Below are 13,327 nucleotides of genomic sequence, written 5' to 3' on the forward strand. Positions count from 1 at the left end.
TTCTTATTGGATATCAGTTTTTCATCTGTGACCCTCCATTCTGTTAGTGATTGGTCAGTGCGATGCATCCATTGATCCAGAAATATTGCAGCCTCCCAAAACTTGTACCTCATTTGGCGGAATGGGCTGAACCGATCCGTTCAAATGGAGAAATGTGAACAGATCCCATTGGATTTGGTCCGTTTTACTCCACTAAACGAACCCTTTTTATGACAGTGTTAACCGACCCTAAGTGTCACTGGTTGCCAAGAACAAATAGACCATGTACGTATTTACCATCTTTGTTCAGGGAGTTTATTAGCAGTTGAGCATATTTTGGCTCTGATGGGTTAGTTTGGGTTCTGGCATTCCTTATTACATAGTAGAGGTGCCAGCTTTAAAGATTTTGACCCCCAATGCTTGGATTTGGCACCTGATGTAAATATGAGAGTTGTGGTTTGGGTGTATTAGTTAGGGTTAGTCATTGGTCAAGATGGTGTTGGGGGTGAGAGGGATGGTAGTTTCATATAGTAGTGATAGGTGTCAGAAAGGAGTATGCATCAAGAAGAGGTTACTGTTAAGGGGGGGGGCCTAGGGTTAGGTGGCAGAATTCTAGCGGTTTTATTTATGCAGGAAAAGCGATCGTAAGTGTATGGTTTTAATGATCTACGCAAAATTTCAATGTGAACTGTAAGTTATAGTACTTCTTTAATATATTGCTATGTGACATCTGAGCATATTCCAGGCTGTAAAGCTTAGAAGATTATTTAACTTGCAAGCTGGAAGATTATCAGGAAAGGGTTAGTTAGGGAAAATGTCTATTTGGGGTTAATGCTAATGGGGCTGATGTCCCCTCCCGCACACAGACAACGCGCTGTTCTGCCTCTTGATAAGACCGCTGGAGGCCTAGAGCAGCCTGGAGCTCTTCACCTTCTCCGCACTCGGTAGAGCTGTGTTGCTGCTACCTAGCAGGTTATCAGATCCACCTTCGACTTCCCAGTGACTATACTGAGAGGAAATGGTTATGTAAGCCCAGAATTTACCATACTTACCGTAACTGGGGTGGGGGCAGATTACTGTAACTGGGGGGCTATTAATGTAATGGGGGTATTACTGTTACTGGGGTGGGGGCAGATTAATGTAACCCGGGGGGGGGGGTATTAATATAACAAGGGTATTACTGTTCCTGGGGTGTAGTTCAGGGGATTACTGTAACTGGGGGCTATTCATGTAACTGAGGGGTTATTACTGTAACTGGGGAGGATATTTCTATAATTGGTTGGGTATTACTGTAACTGGGGAGGTGATTATTGTAGCTGGGGAGGGATTACAGAGAAGCTCCACAAGATGCCCCTGCGCCATGGACCCACCGGGTTTAGCATTTTTCGCCTGGTTTTTGTTCTCTAAACCTAGGTGAGTCTTATAGTCCAAAAATACAGTATATGTTTCCTTAGGCCCCATTTACACTTTAACGGTTGGCACGCGTTAGTGTGCGTTAGTATGCTTAGTGCGCGTTGGTACGCGTTTTTTCCATAGCAGTGCATTGTGAAAAAGATTTCAGTTAAAACGCGTTAAGTGTAAAAGGTGCCATAGGAAACCATGGACATTACTTTGAAAATCAGTTTTTTTCAGTTATAACTGAAAGCAACTGATTAAGTGTAAAAGGACCCTATATGTTCCCTTAGCCAATTAGTGACACCCCCCATGAATATAGGGTTTTTTCTTTGGTGATTTTTGTAAGGGCCAAGAATACCTAGGTGAAAGGTGGGAGAGACCGGGAGCTCAATAGTGCAGTATCGTCAGGTATAGGGAAGATAAACTTTTATAAATAAATATATGCTCAAAAAGGTGGGTTGCAGTTCCTGCAACCACTGTATAGGCCTGCGGGGAATTAACCGTCCCTGCTCGGTACTCCAGGTCCTGCAGGATACTGGATGGTCGCTCTCCTGTAGTACGATAGACTTTCCAGAAAAACTGCAAAGGACTAATTTAGGATTAGGACTAGGATTAGAGGCACCTACACTCTATCCCCTATGCTATCAAGGCATTTTGTATTGACCTGAGGAAGCAGGCTATGACCCATGAAAAGCTTTTTAGATTGTTTTTTGAATAAAAACTTTTTTTGGCCTGCTTCTCTGCTTATCTACTCTTATTTGAACAGATGAGCAGGCCAGCTGGATAGAGAGAGTGTTAAAAAAGTATCCAGCTAATAACATGTAAAAAGCAAAACATTTTTTAATGTTTAAATTACAAATGTTATTTCTATTTAGAAAGAGACTGAAGCGAATTAATTTTGCCCTTTTTACCTTATAATTCGCTTCAGTACTCTCAGCACAAGTAAACCGCCGCTAAACGACCGCTATAGACCCCCTAAATCGGCAGGGGGGAAATCTGTCCGGCATTTCCTGAAAGAGGCTTGTGCTGAGAGTCAATCGACGAGCGGATCTCCGCCTCTCCCTGCCCCTCTCTATGAAGGAAGAATGAGAGGGGCGGGGAAAGGCGGCGGTCTGCCACGATTGACATCAGAAGAGGCAGAGCTGAAGCTGAAAGCTGTGGCTCTCAGCGCAGAAAAATCCACGACCAAGTTGGTTGTGGATGTTTGGCCGGCGATTTGGGGGGTCTAATCCCCTCGTTTTGCGGCGGGGATGCGGCGGTTCACTTGTGCTGAGACTACTGAAGTGAATAATAAGGTAAAAAGGGCAAAATGTATTCACTTCAGTGTCTCTTTAATGCTTAATGTAGTAGAACTTTGTGGCTTTCACCTCTATGGGTCTTATGGTCCATACACCAATTTTGATTGGACAATGCATGGCCAGTTGTACCACTTCCATGTACAATGAGGGCCAACAGATTTTGGATACTATGAAAAGATTGAGTAGGTAAGTTCTCATATTACACGGAGGTGATAAATGATTGGCCCTAAAAAATTGGATGTGTGGGTGGATCCTAGGGAAAAGCAGCTGTCAGGTGGTATTCTGGATAATTATGGCTCTGTATAAACAATACATGGGACACCTTGACTGCCAACCAGTACAGCTCCTCTTTACAATGATTACCTTCTTTTTAAGAATCATTTGGTTTTAAGATATCCCTATTGTACATGTTCAGGGCTACTGTGCAGTTTTAAAACAGCAAACTGTTAGTGTACCTATTAAAGCAGCAGTTTTATCCACTTTAGTGATGCTGTTTTCAGCACTCAGTGGAAAGCTGGGGCACAAGACACGGGGTAAATAGTGTGATTCTTAGTTACATGATAACTAACTAAGAAAGAAGACATCCATATTGGAAAAAAGTCCACAATGAATAGCCAGCATATAAGAATAATGAACAATCTTTATTAGGGACATTTTAAAAACACTCAAAATTCAGGGCTGTGGAGTTTGAGTCGAGGAGTCGGAGTAATTTTGGGTACCTGGAGTCGGTGGTTTCAATAAACTGAGGGGTCGGAGTCTGGTGATTTTTCTACCAAATCCATAGCCTTGGTAAAGCCAACACGGCACATGTGGGTTCTTACAAGAGGCTAATACAAATGATTGATACAAATGATCCACTTCAGGCAATATGTCAAAACTGCTCAAACACTCCTGCCTCAATAGGCATGAGAAACAAGCCAGCAACAGCACCTGACATAACACCAGATATGAACAGTGAGCCTCTATACAGTGAGCATATCCTTTTAAATGGTGTCTGGTCAGCGCTCTAAGATAATAATAGTGTGCAGACCGTATTACCTGTAGTGCAGAAGTGAAGTGACCGAGACCCCCACGTGCTTCCTCCATGATTTCCGTGGTCACCAGCTTCTTTAAGAGATCTTTTTTGAAATCTCTTTGATTTCTTTCAGAACAAATGTTGTTGAAGTGGCTCATTTTTTCTTTAGTTGCTTTTAGTCGCATGATCACTTTATTTATTACTAGTTATAATGTTTTCAAGCTTTGGAAACTGTATCTGTCTGGCTCTTTCCTTTTTGTCACTGTGGGTTTTGTGTAAGGAGAGAGAAGGAAGCAGATACTGAGTCCGATTTTGATTAGGTATTACTTTGATTCTTGAGAACCTAGGGTAGCCATGGACAGCCAACAGTGAGAGTGAACACAACAGATTGTGGGCAGGAGCACATAATAAGCATAAAAGTGTGGGACCGAAGGCTACATACTGTTTAAAGTGTACCTAAGGCAAATCTAATGGAAAAATGAGATACTTACCTGTGAAGAGAGGCTTACTGTTTCCTTCTGGAGACTACTGTTGTACTGTGAATATATCAGACAAGAACTTGTCGAATATAGTAACAAGAAAGAGGGGGTGATTTGACACCTTAAAAAGAAAGCATAGAGACAATAGAAGCCCAATATGCTTATGGAGCAAAGTATGGTAAAGATGTAAGGTACTCACTAAGGTAGGTTGCACGAAGGGCAACCAACCACTTGATGTGTCCAGAAAAAAACTGAACGTGTTTGCTGTTTTAAGAGAAGCACAACTTGTACCAGATGTGGCAGAGCCACAGGACCAATAGCACCCCTCTAAAAATGAGGGTGAAAAGCACATGGGGTAAGAGGCACCCAGAGGTATATAAAATATAATTAAATACAACTACAATAACGAAAATAAGAGGTGGCTTACCTCTTATTTTTGTTATTTTAGTTGTTTTTAACTATATTTCATATATCTCAGGGCGCCTCTTAAACCCTGTGTTAAATATAGTATCAGGGCTGTGCTTCCCGCTGTGTATAAGCGCAGCTGCATTGCACCTGCAGGAGTACAGCCGTGTTTGCTCAGTAAGCCTGTGTCACTCGTGGACGTGTGGATCTGGCTTACTGGGCGCAGCACGGCAACGCTCATGCACAGTGGGCAGTGCAGGCTTGAACTTCAAAAGGGTCCTGGACAGTGTTGGTGGTATTGAGGACACGGAAATTTAAATAAAAGCTGAGAAATGTTTTTTTCCCCACAATAATGCCTCTTGTACATCATCTTATTATCTTTTGGGAGACACCTATGTAATTTCCCATCAAAAAATACCTTGCTGGTTGAATAAAAGTAACTTTAAGTCAAAATTTGCCAGAGGTATAAATAATTATGGGCAGCACTGTATGTAACATGGGGGACCCACTCCTCTTCAGGCACAAGCACGGCCGTGCTGAACCCTTGCAAGCGCGGTCTGGCCTGCACAGTGGGATGGAACCAGTTGTGTGAGCGGCCCCAGCTTATTGCACAGGCCCGGCCATAATCACACATGTGCAATATGACCATGCTCGTAGTTGAAGAGGAGCATGGCCGCAATTAGATTACTGACAAGCCCTTCCTTGTAATCTTCTGGGGTCTGTGCTCGGTAACAGGAGACCAAAGGTCGGCATAGGAAGCCCCTATAGGATCCAGAGGCTTCCCGCTTCTTAAGTAAGCATTTACTTTTTTCACCTTGTGACGCCCCTGGTAGACATTAATTCCTCAAGTCTGCTCCTCACTTTTACTGATTATTATTGGGATATCAATAAGCTCAGACTGTATTTATTTGGTTGGATGGCTTTTCCATGTTTTCTTTCATTTCATTGTAGACTTTACTACATTTTGAATCACTGGCCCCAAAGATTTGTCAGGAATTTGCCCATATTAGAAATCCTTGTTATTTTGTCAGAACACTTATTTGTTTCAATAATTATGTACCGTATATTAATTCTCATGATTGTGACCTGGTAAAAGAGGTCCCAGAGGTCAGCATATGACAGTGACAGGATGAGGAACCTCAAAGTGTATATTCTCTCACATGCTCCAGATGCTTATTTTTTATTATGGATTGTTTACATTGTATCCTGAAAAAGGTCTCACTGAAATGCCTGTACAGGTGTCCTGTCAGCTCATGCCTGACACCAGCTGCTGCTTTTAATAAAGCTAGGTTAGGGGATGCACTACTATATAGATGTTCAATTGCTGTAGTCAGAACAGTTGTTAATGGTGACAGTTTTCCTCACACGATAGTTGAGCGGTCTGTTGCTCCTGTGCTGAGGAGGTGGGATGGTGCATGGTGGACAAGGCGCTGAACACTACTGTCTTTGCATGTTTGTCATTTAGCGATCCAACTAAGCAGAGCGCTAATCAGTGTCAGGAGACTCCAAGCTATCCTTTCAGAGTTTGTATATAGCTTCATCTCTAAGTGCTATCTATTAGCTAAACAACTTTTTGCACGTGCCTGTGGTAAGTCATTTTGGCATGCACCAACCAGAAAAAAGAGCATTCAGTTGGAAGGGGTAAGTCGTAAAGTAAACACTCCGACACAGACCTAAAATTGTGATTTGGGAGTATCAAAATAGCATTTAGAGAGCTTATTTAATGTTGCATATACTCTACATCCCTATGCAATGGGAGAGCAGAGGTAATGAAATCTAGGAAAATATGTGAGCCACTGTTGATCAATTAGGCTGTGTACAAACACACAATTTGTCTTTCCTACTAGGATCAAACCTGATCCCGCAAGTGACACTTAAGGGCCCCAAAGCCGTACAGATGCGTCTCTAGGCAACATCCGCACAATTCTTATGTTTGCTGAACTAGAGACTACTAGGTATGCATCTATGGTGAATTTGTTTAATGTTTTAGAGCAGATATGAAATTCTGAGTATCATACCATTTAAAAAAAACATCAGTTTTGTAATGGTGGGCATTATTAAAGGGGAACTGAAGAGAGAGGTATATGGAGGCTGTCATGTTTATTTCCTTTTAATCAATACCAGTTGCCTGGCAGCCCTGCTGGTCTATTTTTCTGCAGTAGTATCTGATTAAAACCAGAAACAAGCATGCAGCTAGTCTTGTCAGATCAGACTTATAAGTCTGAACCACTGAAACACCTGATCTGCTGCATGCTTGTTCAGGGGCTATGGCTAATAGTATTAGAGGCAGAGGATCAGCAGAGCTGCCAGGCAACTAGTATTGTCTAAAAGAAAATAAACATGACAGCCTCCATATACCTCTTTCTTCAGTTCCCCTTTAAGCAGGGGTGATTTATAAAATATACAGTAATCTCATGAAATCAAACTTTTAAGCACCCAACAAAAAGAAAAGTACCAAAAATAAGAAAAATTAAGTTACTCAGCAACTGCTTAATTTTTGTGATTATTTTCTTCTTTTTTTGCTTGGAAAGTACTGACATTATTTTAAGAATAAGGAATGGCAATTAGATTTTCCATTAGCTGTATTAAGGAGAAGCGGTCCTAGTTAGAATGCCAAATGGAGGTTTGAGATAAGCATTTGGCCTGGTGGTAGTTTACACATCCCTTCAACACCCAATTAACTGCTCAGGTGTAGATATTCAGAAAATAATTTATATTTCAACTCTCTGCATTTTCTTTTGTCAGTGCTGAAATTCCTGTGGTTTATCTCTTGTTCTGACAGCTGTTCCCAGGGTTCCTACGCGTGCCTATGTTCAATGAGCCATATGAGGCTTCTACTGAGAATCTGCCGCTTACTATTTCCATACTGAAGGCTCAAGACAGACTGTGGCACACAAGACATTCCAAGAAATGCTTATCAACATGAATATGGGCTCAAAAGACAACACAAATGTTTGTGATTCACCCCCCATCCAGTACAATGACTTTCTAACTCCCAAGAAATTCCCTGCTCCTGAAATTCCAGCCCCTCCACCCCCACCTCCACCTATCATAATAGTCCCCGAAGCCCCCAAGGATATGCCTCCAGACTCTGACCCAAAGAGGCGTTCACGTTTAAGAAACTTTAACTGGGAAGCCATTCCGCTGGAGAAAGTGAAGGGTCGATGTAGTCTGTGGAGCTCGGAAACATTCCAGGGAGATCTGCAGATTGACACAAGAAGGATGGAGGAGCTGTTTGGAAAGCAGGAAGAGGACCTCCAGCTCAGATCGTGTAAGCCACGCAGATCTCTGTCACTTGGAGATGCACATATGAATAAGGTAAGGCTGAGCTAAGCAGACACATGAGAAATGTACTCTGACCGAATGTGTCCTTATGAGCGCTGCGTAATATGTTGGCGCTTTATAAATACAATAAATAAATACATAATGAGGTCATGCTGCTTCACTAATGCCACAAAATGTATATTGTACATATGTAGTAGTCATGATACCAGTTCTGATATGTTTTCTACCAGCATTGACATTATTACTGCTGTCCATTGTAGATTGGGGTTATCAATATATTATTTCCAGACATATGAAGCAAATGTAAACTAGAAGTGAAGCCAAGTCTTCTTTATTTAGATAGATAAGCGTTAGAACTCCAGTTAGCTGTAATTGCTGTCATTGTTGGGTGTACCAGTGACACCCACTGAACAGAACTTTCTGTTTTCTTTCTTTAGAGTGCATTTTCCATATATTATCCTCTGTTTAGAAAGTTCCAGCATGCCGTGCAGCACTTTACATGAGCTAAAGGGTGTGGATTGCAAGTCTGAGACAAAATCAATAAACATGATACTGCAAAGGAGAATCTACTACAGAACCACTACTACTATATACTATACTACTACTACTATATTACTACTATATACTACTACTACTATATATATACTACTACTATAGCAAAGATACACTATACACTAATAGTTAGCCACCAGATCAACCATCAGATAGATCCCTCTGTGATCGCATCTGTACAGAGAGGGATATGCCCACACACTGTACACAAATTTACATTTGTGGAGCCGCCACTGCCTACCAGGCCCCCAGGTCTCCCCATGTAATGTGCTCCCCTCCTGGGAGTTGGCAGTTGAGCTAACTCTCACCTGTCCCACCACCATGGTCCTACCGTGTCTTCTCTCCATGCTGTGGTGTTCCTCCTCCCTGTGTCTTCTCTCTTGGTGCTCCTGTGTCATGTGACAAAAGCTAGAGGTCACACATCAGAGGTCCGGCATCTACGCAGCCTAGCCTATAGCGTTTTTCACATGACACAGGAGCCCCTGTAGAAAAGTCACAGGGAGGAGGAGTACAGTGGCATGGAGCGAAGACACAGGAGGAGGCACGCTGGCAGGTCAGGTGAGAGTTAGCTGTACTGCCAACATTCTGCATCCGCCGTTCCTAAATCAAACACCACTAGCGATACACTCCTGACTTGCCGCTGACCGAGCAAAATTTTCCGTTCTGGCCGATCTAGCAATTTTGGTGGAAAATAGGTTAATCGGGAATCATTTATGGTATCGATTTCTAGAACATTCGATCACAGTGATCAAATCTTCCAGATATCGATGGGTAAAATCATCAACCTTAACCTCCTGAGCGTTACGCCGCTCAGGAGGTGATGCAACTTTGTGCCCCCCGCTGAATAAATGTGCTGTAATACCTGCAAAACCTTCTGCTAGCAGTAGGCTAGCTAGTAAATGTGTCCTGCCCCCTCTGATCCCCGCAGCTCCCCCGTTTATACATTACCCCGCCTGGATCCAGCGATCGACGCAGCCTCCCCGGACAGCTCCGGTCTTCACTATGGGGAGGATTGCACATGACGTCATGATGTTGCCGACCTCATGACATCAGGCGCAAACCCGATCATCCCCACAGAGAGACCGGAGCTGTGCAGGGAGGCTGCGCGATCGCTGGATCCGGGGGGGGGGTAATGTATAAACGGGGGATTGTGGGGGATCCCAGGGGAGCGGAGGGTGCAGGACACATTTACTAGCTAGCCTAGTGCTAGCAGAAGGTTTTGCAGGTATTACAGCACATTTATTCAGCGGTAGGCACTCAGGAGGACAGTTAGCGGAATGCCCGACACAGTGTCGGGCATACCGCTAAGGAGGTTAAGGTTCTTCTAGAACTGCAGTACATACAAATTGTACAAAAAAAAAATGCTGTCACATGTACAATATCTTTTAACATTAACTCAGAGAGGCCTGGATTTTTTCTTAAGAACACATGCTGAATCAATTTACCAATTCTGACTATAGTGTGATCTTACCCAGGCAAGAGGTGTAACTTTTTTCCACCTCTGAAAAGACCACGATCCCTCATTTCCTTCAGGCTGGAACTGGTGTGCGTATGGTCATAGGTGTCCGCAAAATTTTTTCGCAAGGGTGGGGGCAAGTTGCTGCGCTGAAAAAAGGGCATGGCCATAGACTATGGTGGGGATTAGATTGTGAGTGCCTCCGGCACAACTGCTGGTGACAGGTGCCCCTATTTTAGGTGGTGGCTGGGACCCCCACAGTTTAGTGACAGGGACTCCCCCAGTTTATTTGGTGACAGGTGCCCCCCAGTTTAGGTAGTGACAGTGACCGCGCTTTGCTTTGCATAGCTGGGTGCTTTGCTTTGGCTGGGGGCTTTGCTGGGCGCTTTGCAGGGCTGGGTGCTTTGCTGGGTTTGGTGCTTTGCTGGGCTTAGTGCTTTGCAGGGCTAGGTTCTTTTGCAGGGCTGGGAGCTTTGCTGGGCAGTTTGCATGGCTGGAGGTTTTACAGCATTGGGAGCTTTGCTGGATGCTTTGCAGGGCTGGGTGCTTTGCAGGGCTGGGTGCTTTGCATGGCTGGGTGCTTTGCTGGGCGCTTTGCATGGTTGGGTGCTTTGCTGGGCGCACTGCATGGTTGGGTGCTTTGCTCGGCGCTTTGCATGGTTGGTGGCTTGGCTGGGTGCCGGCCGGAAACAACTCACAGACCTCAGATCAGGGTTATCGGAGAGGTGGATAGAGACAGAGCAGGCCACGCGCTACCAATGGCGTCACTTCCGCATTGAAGTGTTCACATCCTGCGGGTAGCGTGTGGCCTGCTCTGCTCTGTGAGTTGCTCAGTTGGCAGGGACTGCCATCAGCTGGTGACGACGGGGCAGGCGGCGGGGGGGCTGCTGTTGTTTTTGGGGGGGCGCCTGACTCCTCTTGCCCTATGCTGCGGATGCCCATATGGTGCTCTCTTGGCTGTTTGTAAGCCTTCCCGTTTTCCCCAAGCACTGTCACTTTTACCAGCGTGTAGCACTGCACACCAATTAAGCACCATTGCAGCACATTTCTGGAGTGAGTGCGAGAACTGATTAATCCAGATCTATTGCTCTCACAAACCAAGTGGTCCAAGGGGTGTCACCAGAACCTGCCTTAGGATTCATGGTGTTCTGTCCAAATTACCAAATATTAAAAGAACACTGAAAATCACAATTTTCACTTTTTTTCAAGTGGTTTCGCCACGATTACGGGTGCGATCATTGAACTTGGTTGCGTTTCCCAACGTGAAAAAAAGCTGGGGAAGATTGCAAAACAAATCTCATAGCTCACATTCATTCAACCTAATGGCAAACACAGGAAAACCGCAGCAGGCACTATGTTTGAGATTGGGTTAGAAACAGATTGCACCACTCTAGGCCACTGCGATTAATATGTTAATCACTGTGCCCTTGCGATTGGCAAAATGCATGCGTTTTGAAAGTCGGATTGAAACACATGCAACATAGAAGTACCCTATGCCCTGAGCCAGATTACAAGTACGAGTGACATACTCATTTGAGGTATATTCACTAGGCTATTGTATATATCCAGTACCCAGATGCCCACAAATATACTGGTAATGTATTTGGCTTCCCTAAAAATATGTGTCTAGACTGTAGATTGGACATTGGGGATGTGAAGGACAATGAGTGGTTTAGCTGGTATAGTGTTCTGTGCAAAGCATAGAGGAAAATGTGTCATGTATAATAACATTAGCAGCCTGCATATTTCTCTCACAGCAGGCTTCCTTTTAAGCCATTTTATTTCTTCTGCATCCTTGAGATATATCCTGTGAACCTGCCTTTAGCACTCAAATAAAAAAAAATAAAATGGTATCATCTTACAAGGAACATGCAGCAACAATACATCCAGTACTGCTGCAAGGCACTGTGTCAGTATAGCTGCTGTGACCACACGGTGGGAACCCTGACAACTGTCACAATAAAATTGGAACCTTATTCATATACTGCCACCTGCTCAGACACTCTTCACTAAAGTAGGCTTTATAGTTTCCTGAAAGTACATCTGTGAGTTTACTAAACTACTCAGACATAAGCCCACCTTTGTTAAATGGCTCGTCTTGTGTGTTTGCCATGCATGCAGGCATTATTCATTTCTTTGGTGGCGTCTTATGTATCCAGCCAGTTCTGTTGTTTCACGTATGTGCCAGGCCTATGTCTTCCTACTTTCCCTAGGCAGAGTTTAGTAAGACTTGCAGCAGTGACAAGCTTGGCCATGCATGAAACAAACATAGAATGATTCATTTCATTTCAAAAATCAGCTATGTTTCTTTTCTGAAAACTATTACAAGTCACAACTATATTCCTTGTATCGATGTGATAAAAGCTACAATAATTAGGCTCCTCCTCCTCAGTATGTAATAACTATCAGTTGCCGAGTAGTGTTTTGATCCCCTCTCTCATGGGAAAGCCCTTTAACTTACCAGTATGTTTTTGGGATATGGTATGTAACTGATGTGCCTGGAGGAAATGCACAGAAACTATATAAAATCCATGCGGCTGACATCCTGGCTTGGAGTGGAATCTGGGTTTAGTGCAAGCCACTTAGGGCCAATGCCACGCACCACATACTGATTGCCTCATTCTGGTCTTAGAGGGAATTTATTATGTTTTCTTTATGATATATGTTTAGTAATGGCGCTGGGCACTGGAGAATACTGCACTATACTATAAGGAGTGGCTGGATAGTGTAATGGTTAAGGGCTCTGCCTCTGACACGGGTTCGAATCTCGGATCTGCCTGTTCAGTAAGCCAGCACCTATTCAGCAGGAGACCTTAGGCAAGTCTCCCTAACACTGCTACTGCCTATAGAGCGCGTTCTAGTGGCTGCAGCTCTGGCGCTTTGAGTCTGCCAGGAGAAAAGCGCTATATAAGTGTTTGTCTTTGTCTAATGAGGATTAGGCAACTACAAGCTGTGTTTTTTCATTAGTTTATCCTCACTACAGGGTCCGCTGAAGGCCAGTGCATTGCAAAATACCTGGGCCTCCTTTAGCAGCTCTTAGACAACATGTCAGTTTTAAAAACAGAATGTATTCTATTTGCGTTTTTTAATCAATAATCCTATTTAACAAGTAAAAAAATTCATTTTCAATAAATTTTTCACCTTTCTTTTCCAAAAACGCGAAAAAATGCATGCATGTTTTTCCATTGGAAATCATTGCAGGTAAAATACATGCATTTAGCACAGTGCTGTCCAACTGGCGGCCCGCGGGCCGCATCCTGCCCGCCAGGCCACCTGCTGCGGCCCGCTCGTCTCCCTGGGATGCAGGCATGGCTTGCGCTATGGGCGCCATGCCTGCTCCCTCTTATTGTGGCCTCTCCTGTGTCCCCGCTGCCTCACAGCTCAGACCTCACAGATCGCGGGACTGAGGTAAACAGAGTGTGCATGGTACCCGCACGGAGTACGTCACATGCGGAAGTGAATC

General features: G+C 44.0%; 1 protein-coding gene across 4 annotated transcripts in view; it reads left to right on the plus strand.

Moving 5' to 3' along the window:
* The window catches only part of LOC137527112 (inverted formin-2-like), a 137,450-nt gene that overhangs the window by 5,681 nt on the left and 118,442 nt on the right, over window positions 1–13,327 (plus strand). For all 4 annotated transcript variants that reach the window (XM_068247512.1, XM_068247515.1, XM_068247514.1 and 1 more), the window contains exon 2: window positions 7,354–7,889. In XM_068247512.1, the coding sequence (XP_068103613.1) occupies window positions 7,482–7,889 (408 nt within the window). In that variant the 5' untranslated portion in view covers window positions 7,354–7,481. The remainder of the gene's footprint in view (window positions 1–7,353; window positions 7,890–13,327) is intronic.

This window comes from Hyperolius riggenbachi, chromosome 8 (genome assembly GCF_040937935.1).
Source record: "Hyperolius riggenbachi isolate aHypRig1 chromosome 8, aHypRig1.pri, whole genome shotgun sequence".
Taxonomy (NCBI): Eukaryota; Metazoa; Chordata; class Amphibia; order Anura; family Hyperoliidae; genus Hyperolius; species Hyperolius riggenbachi.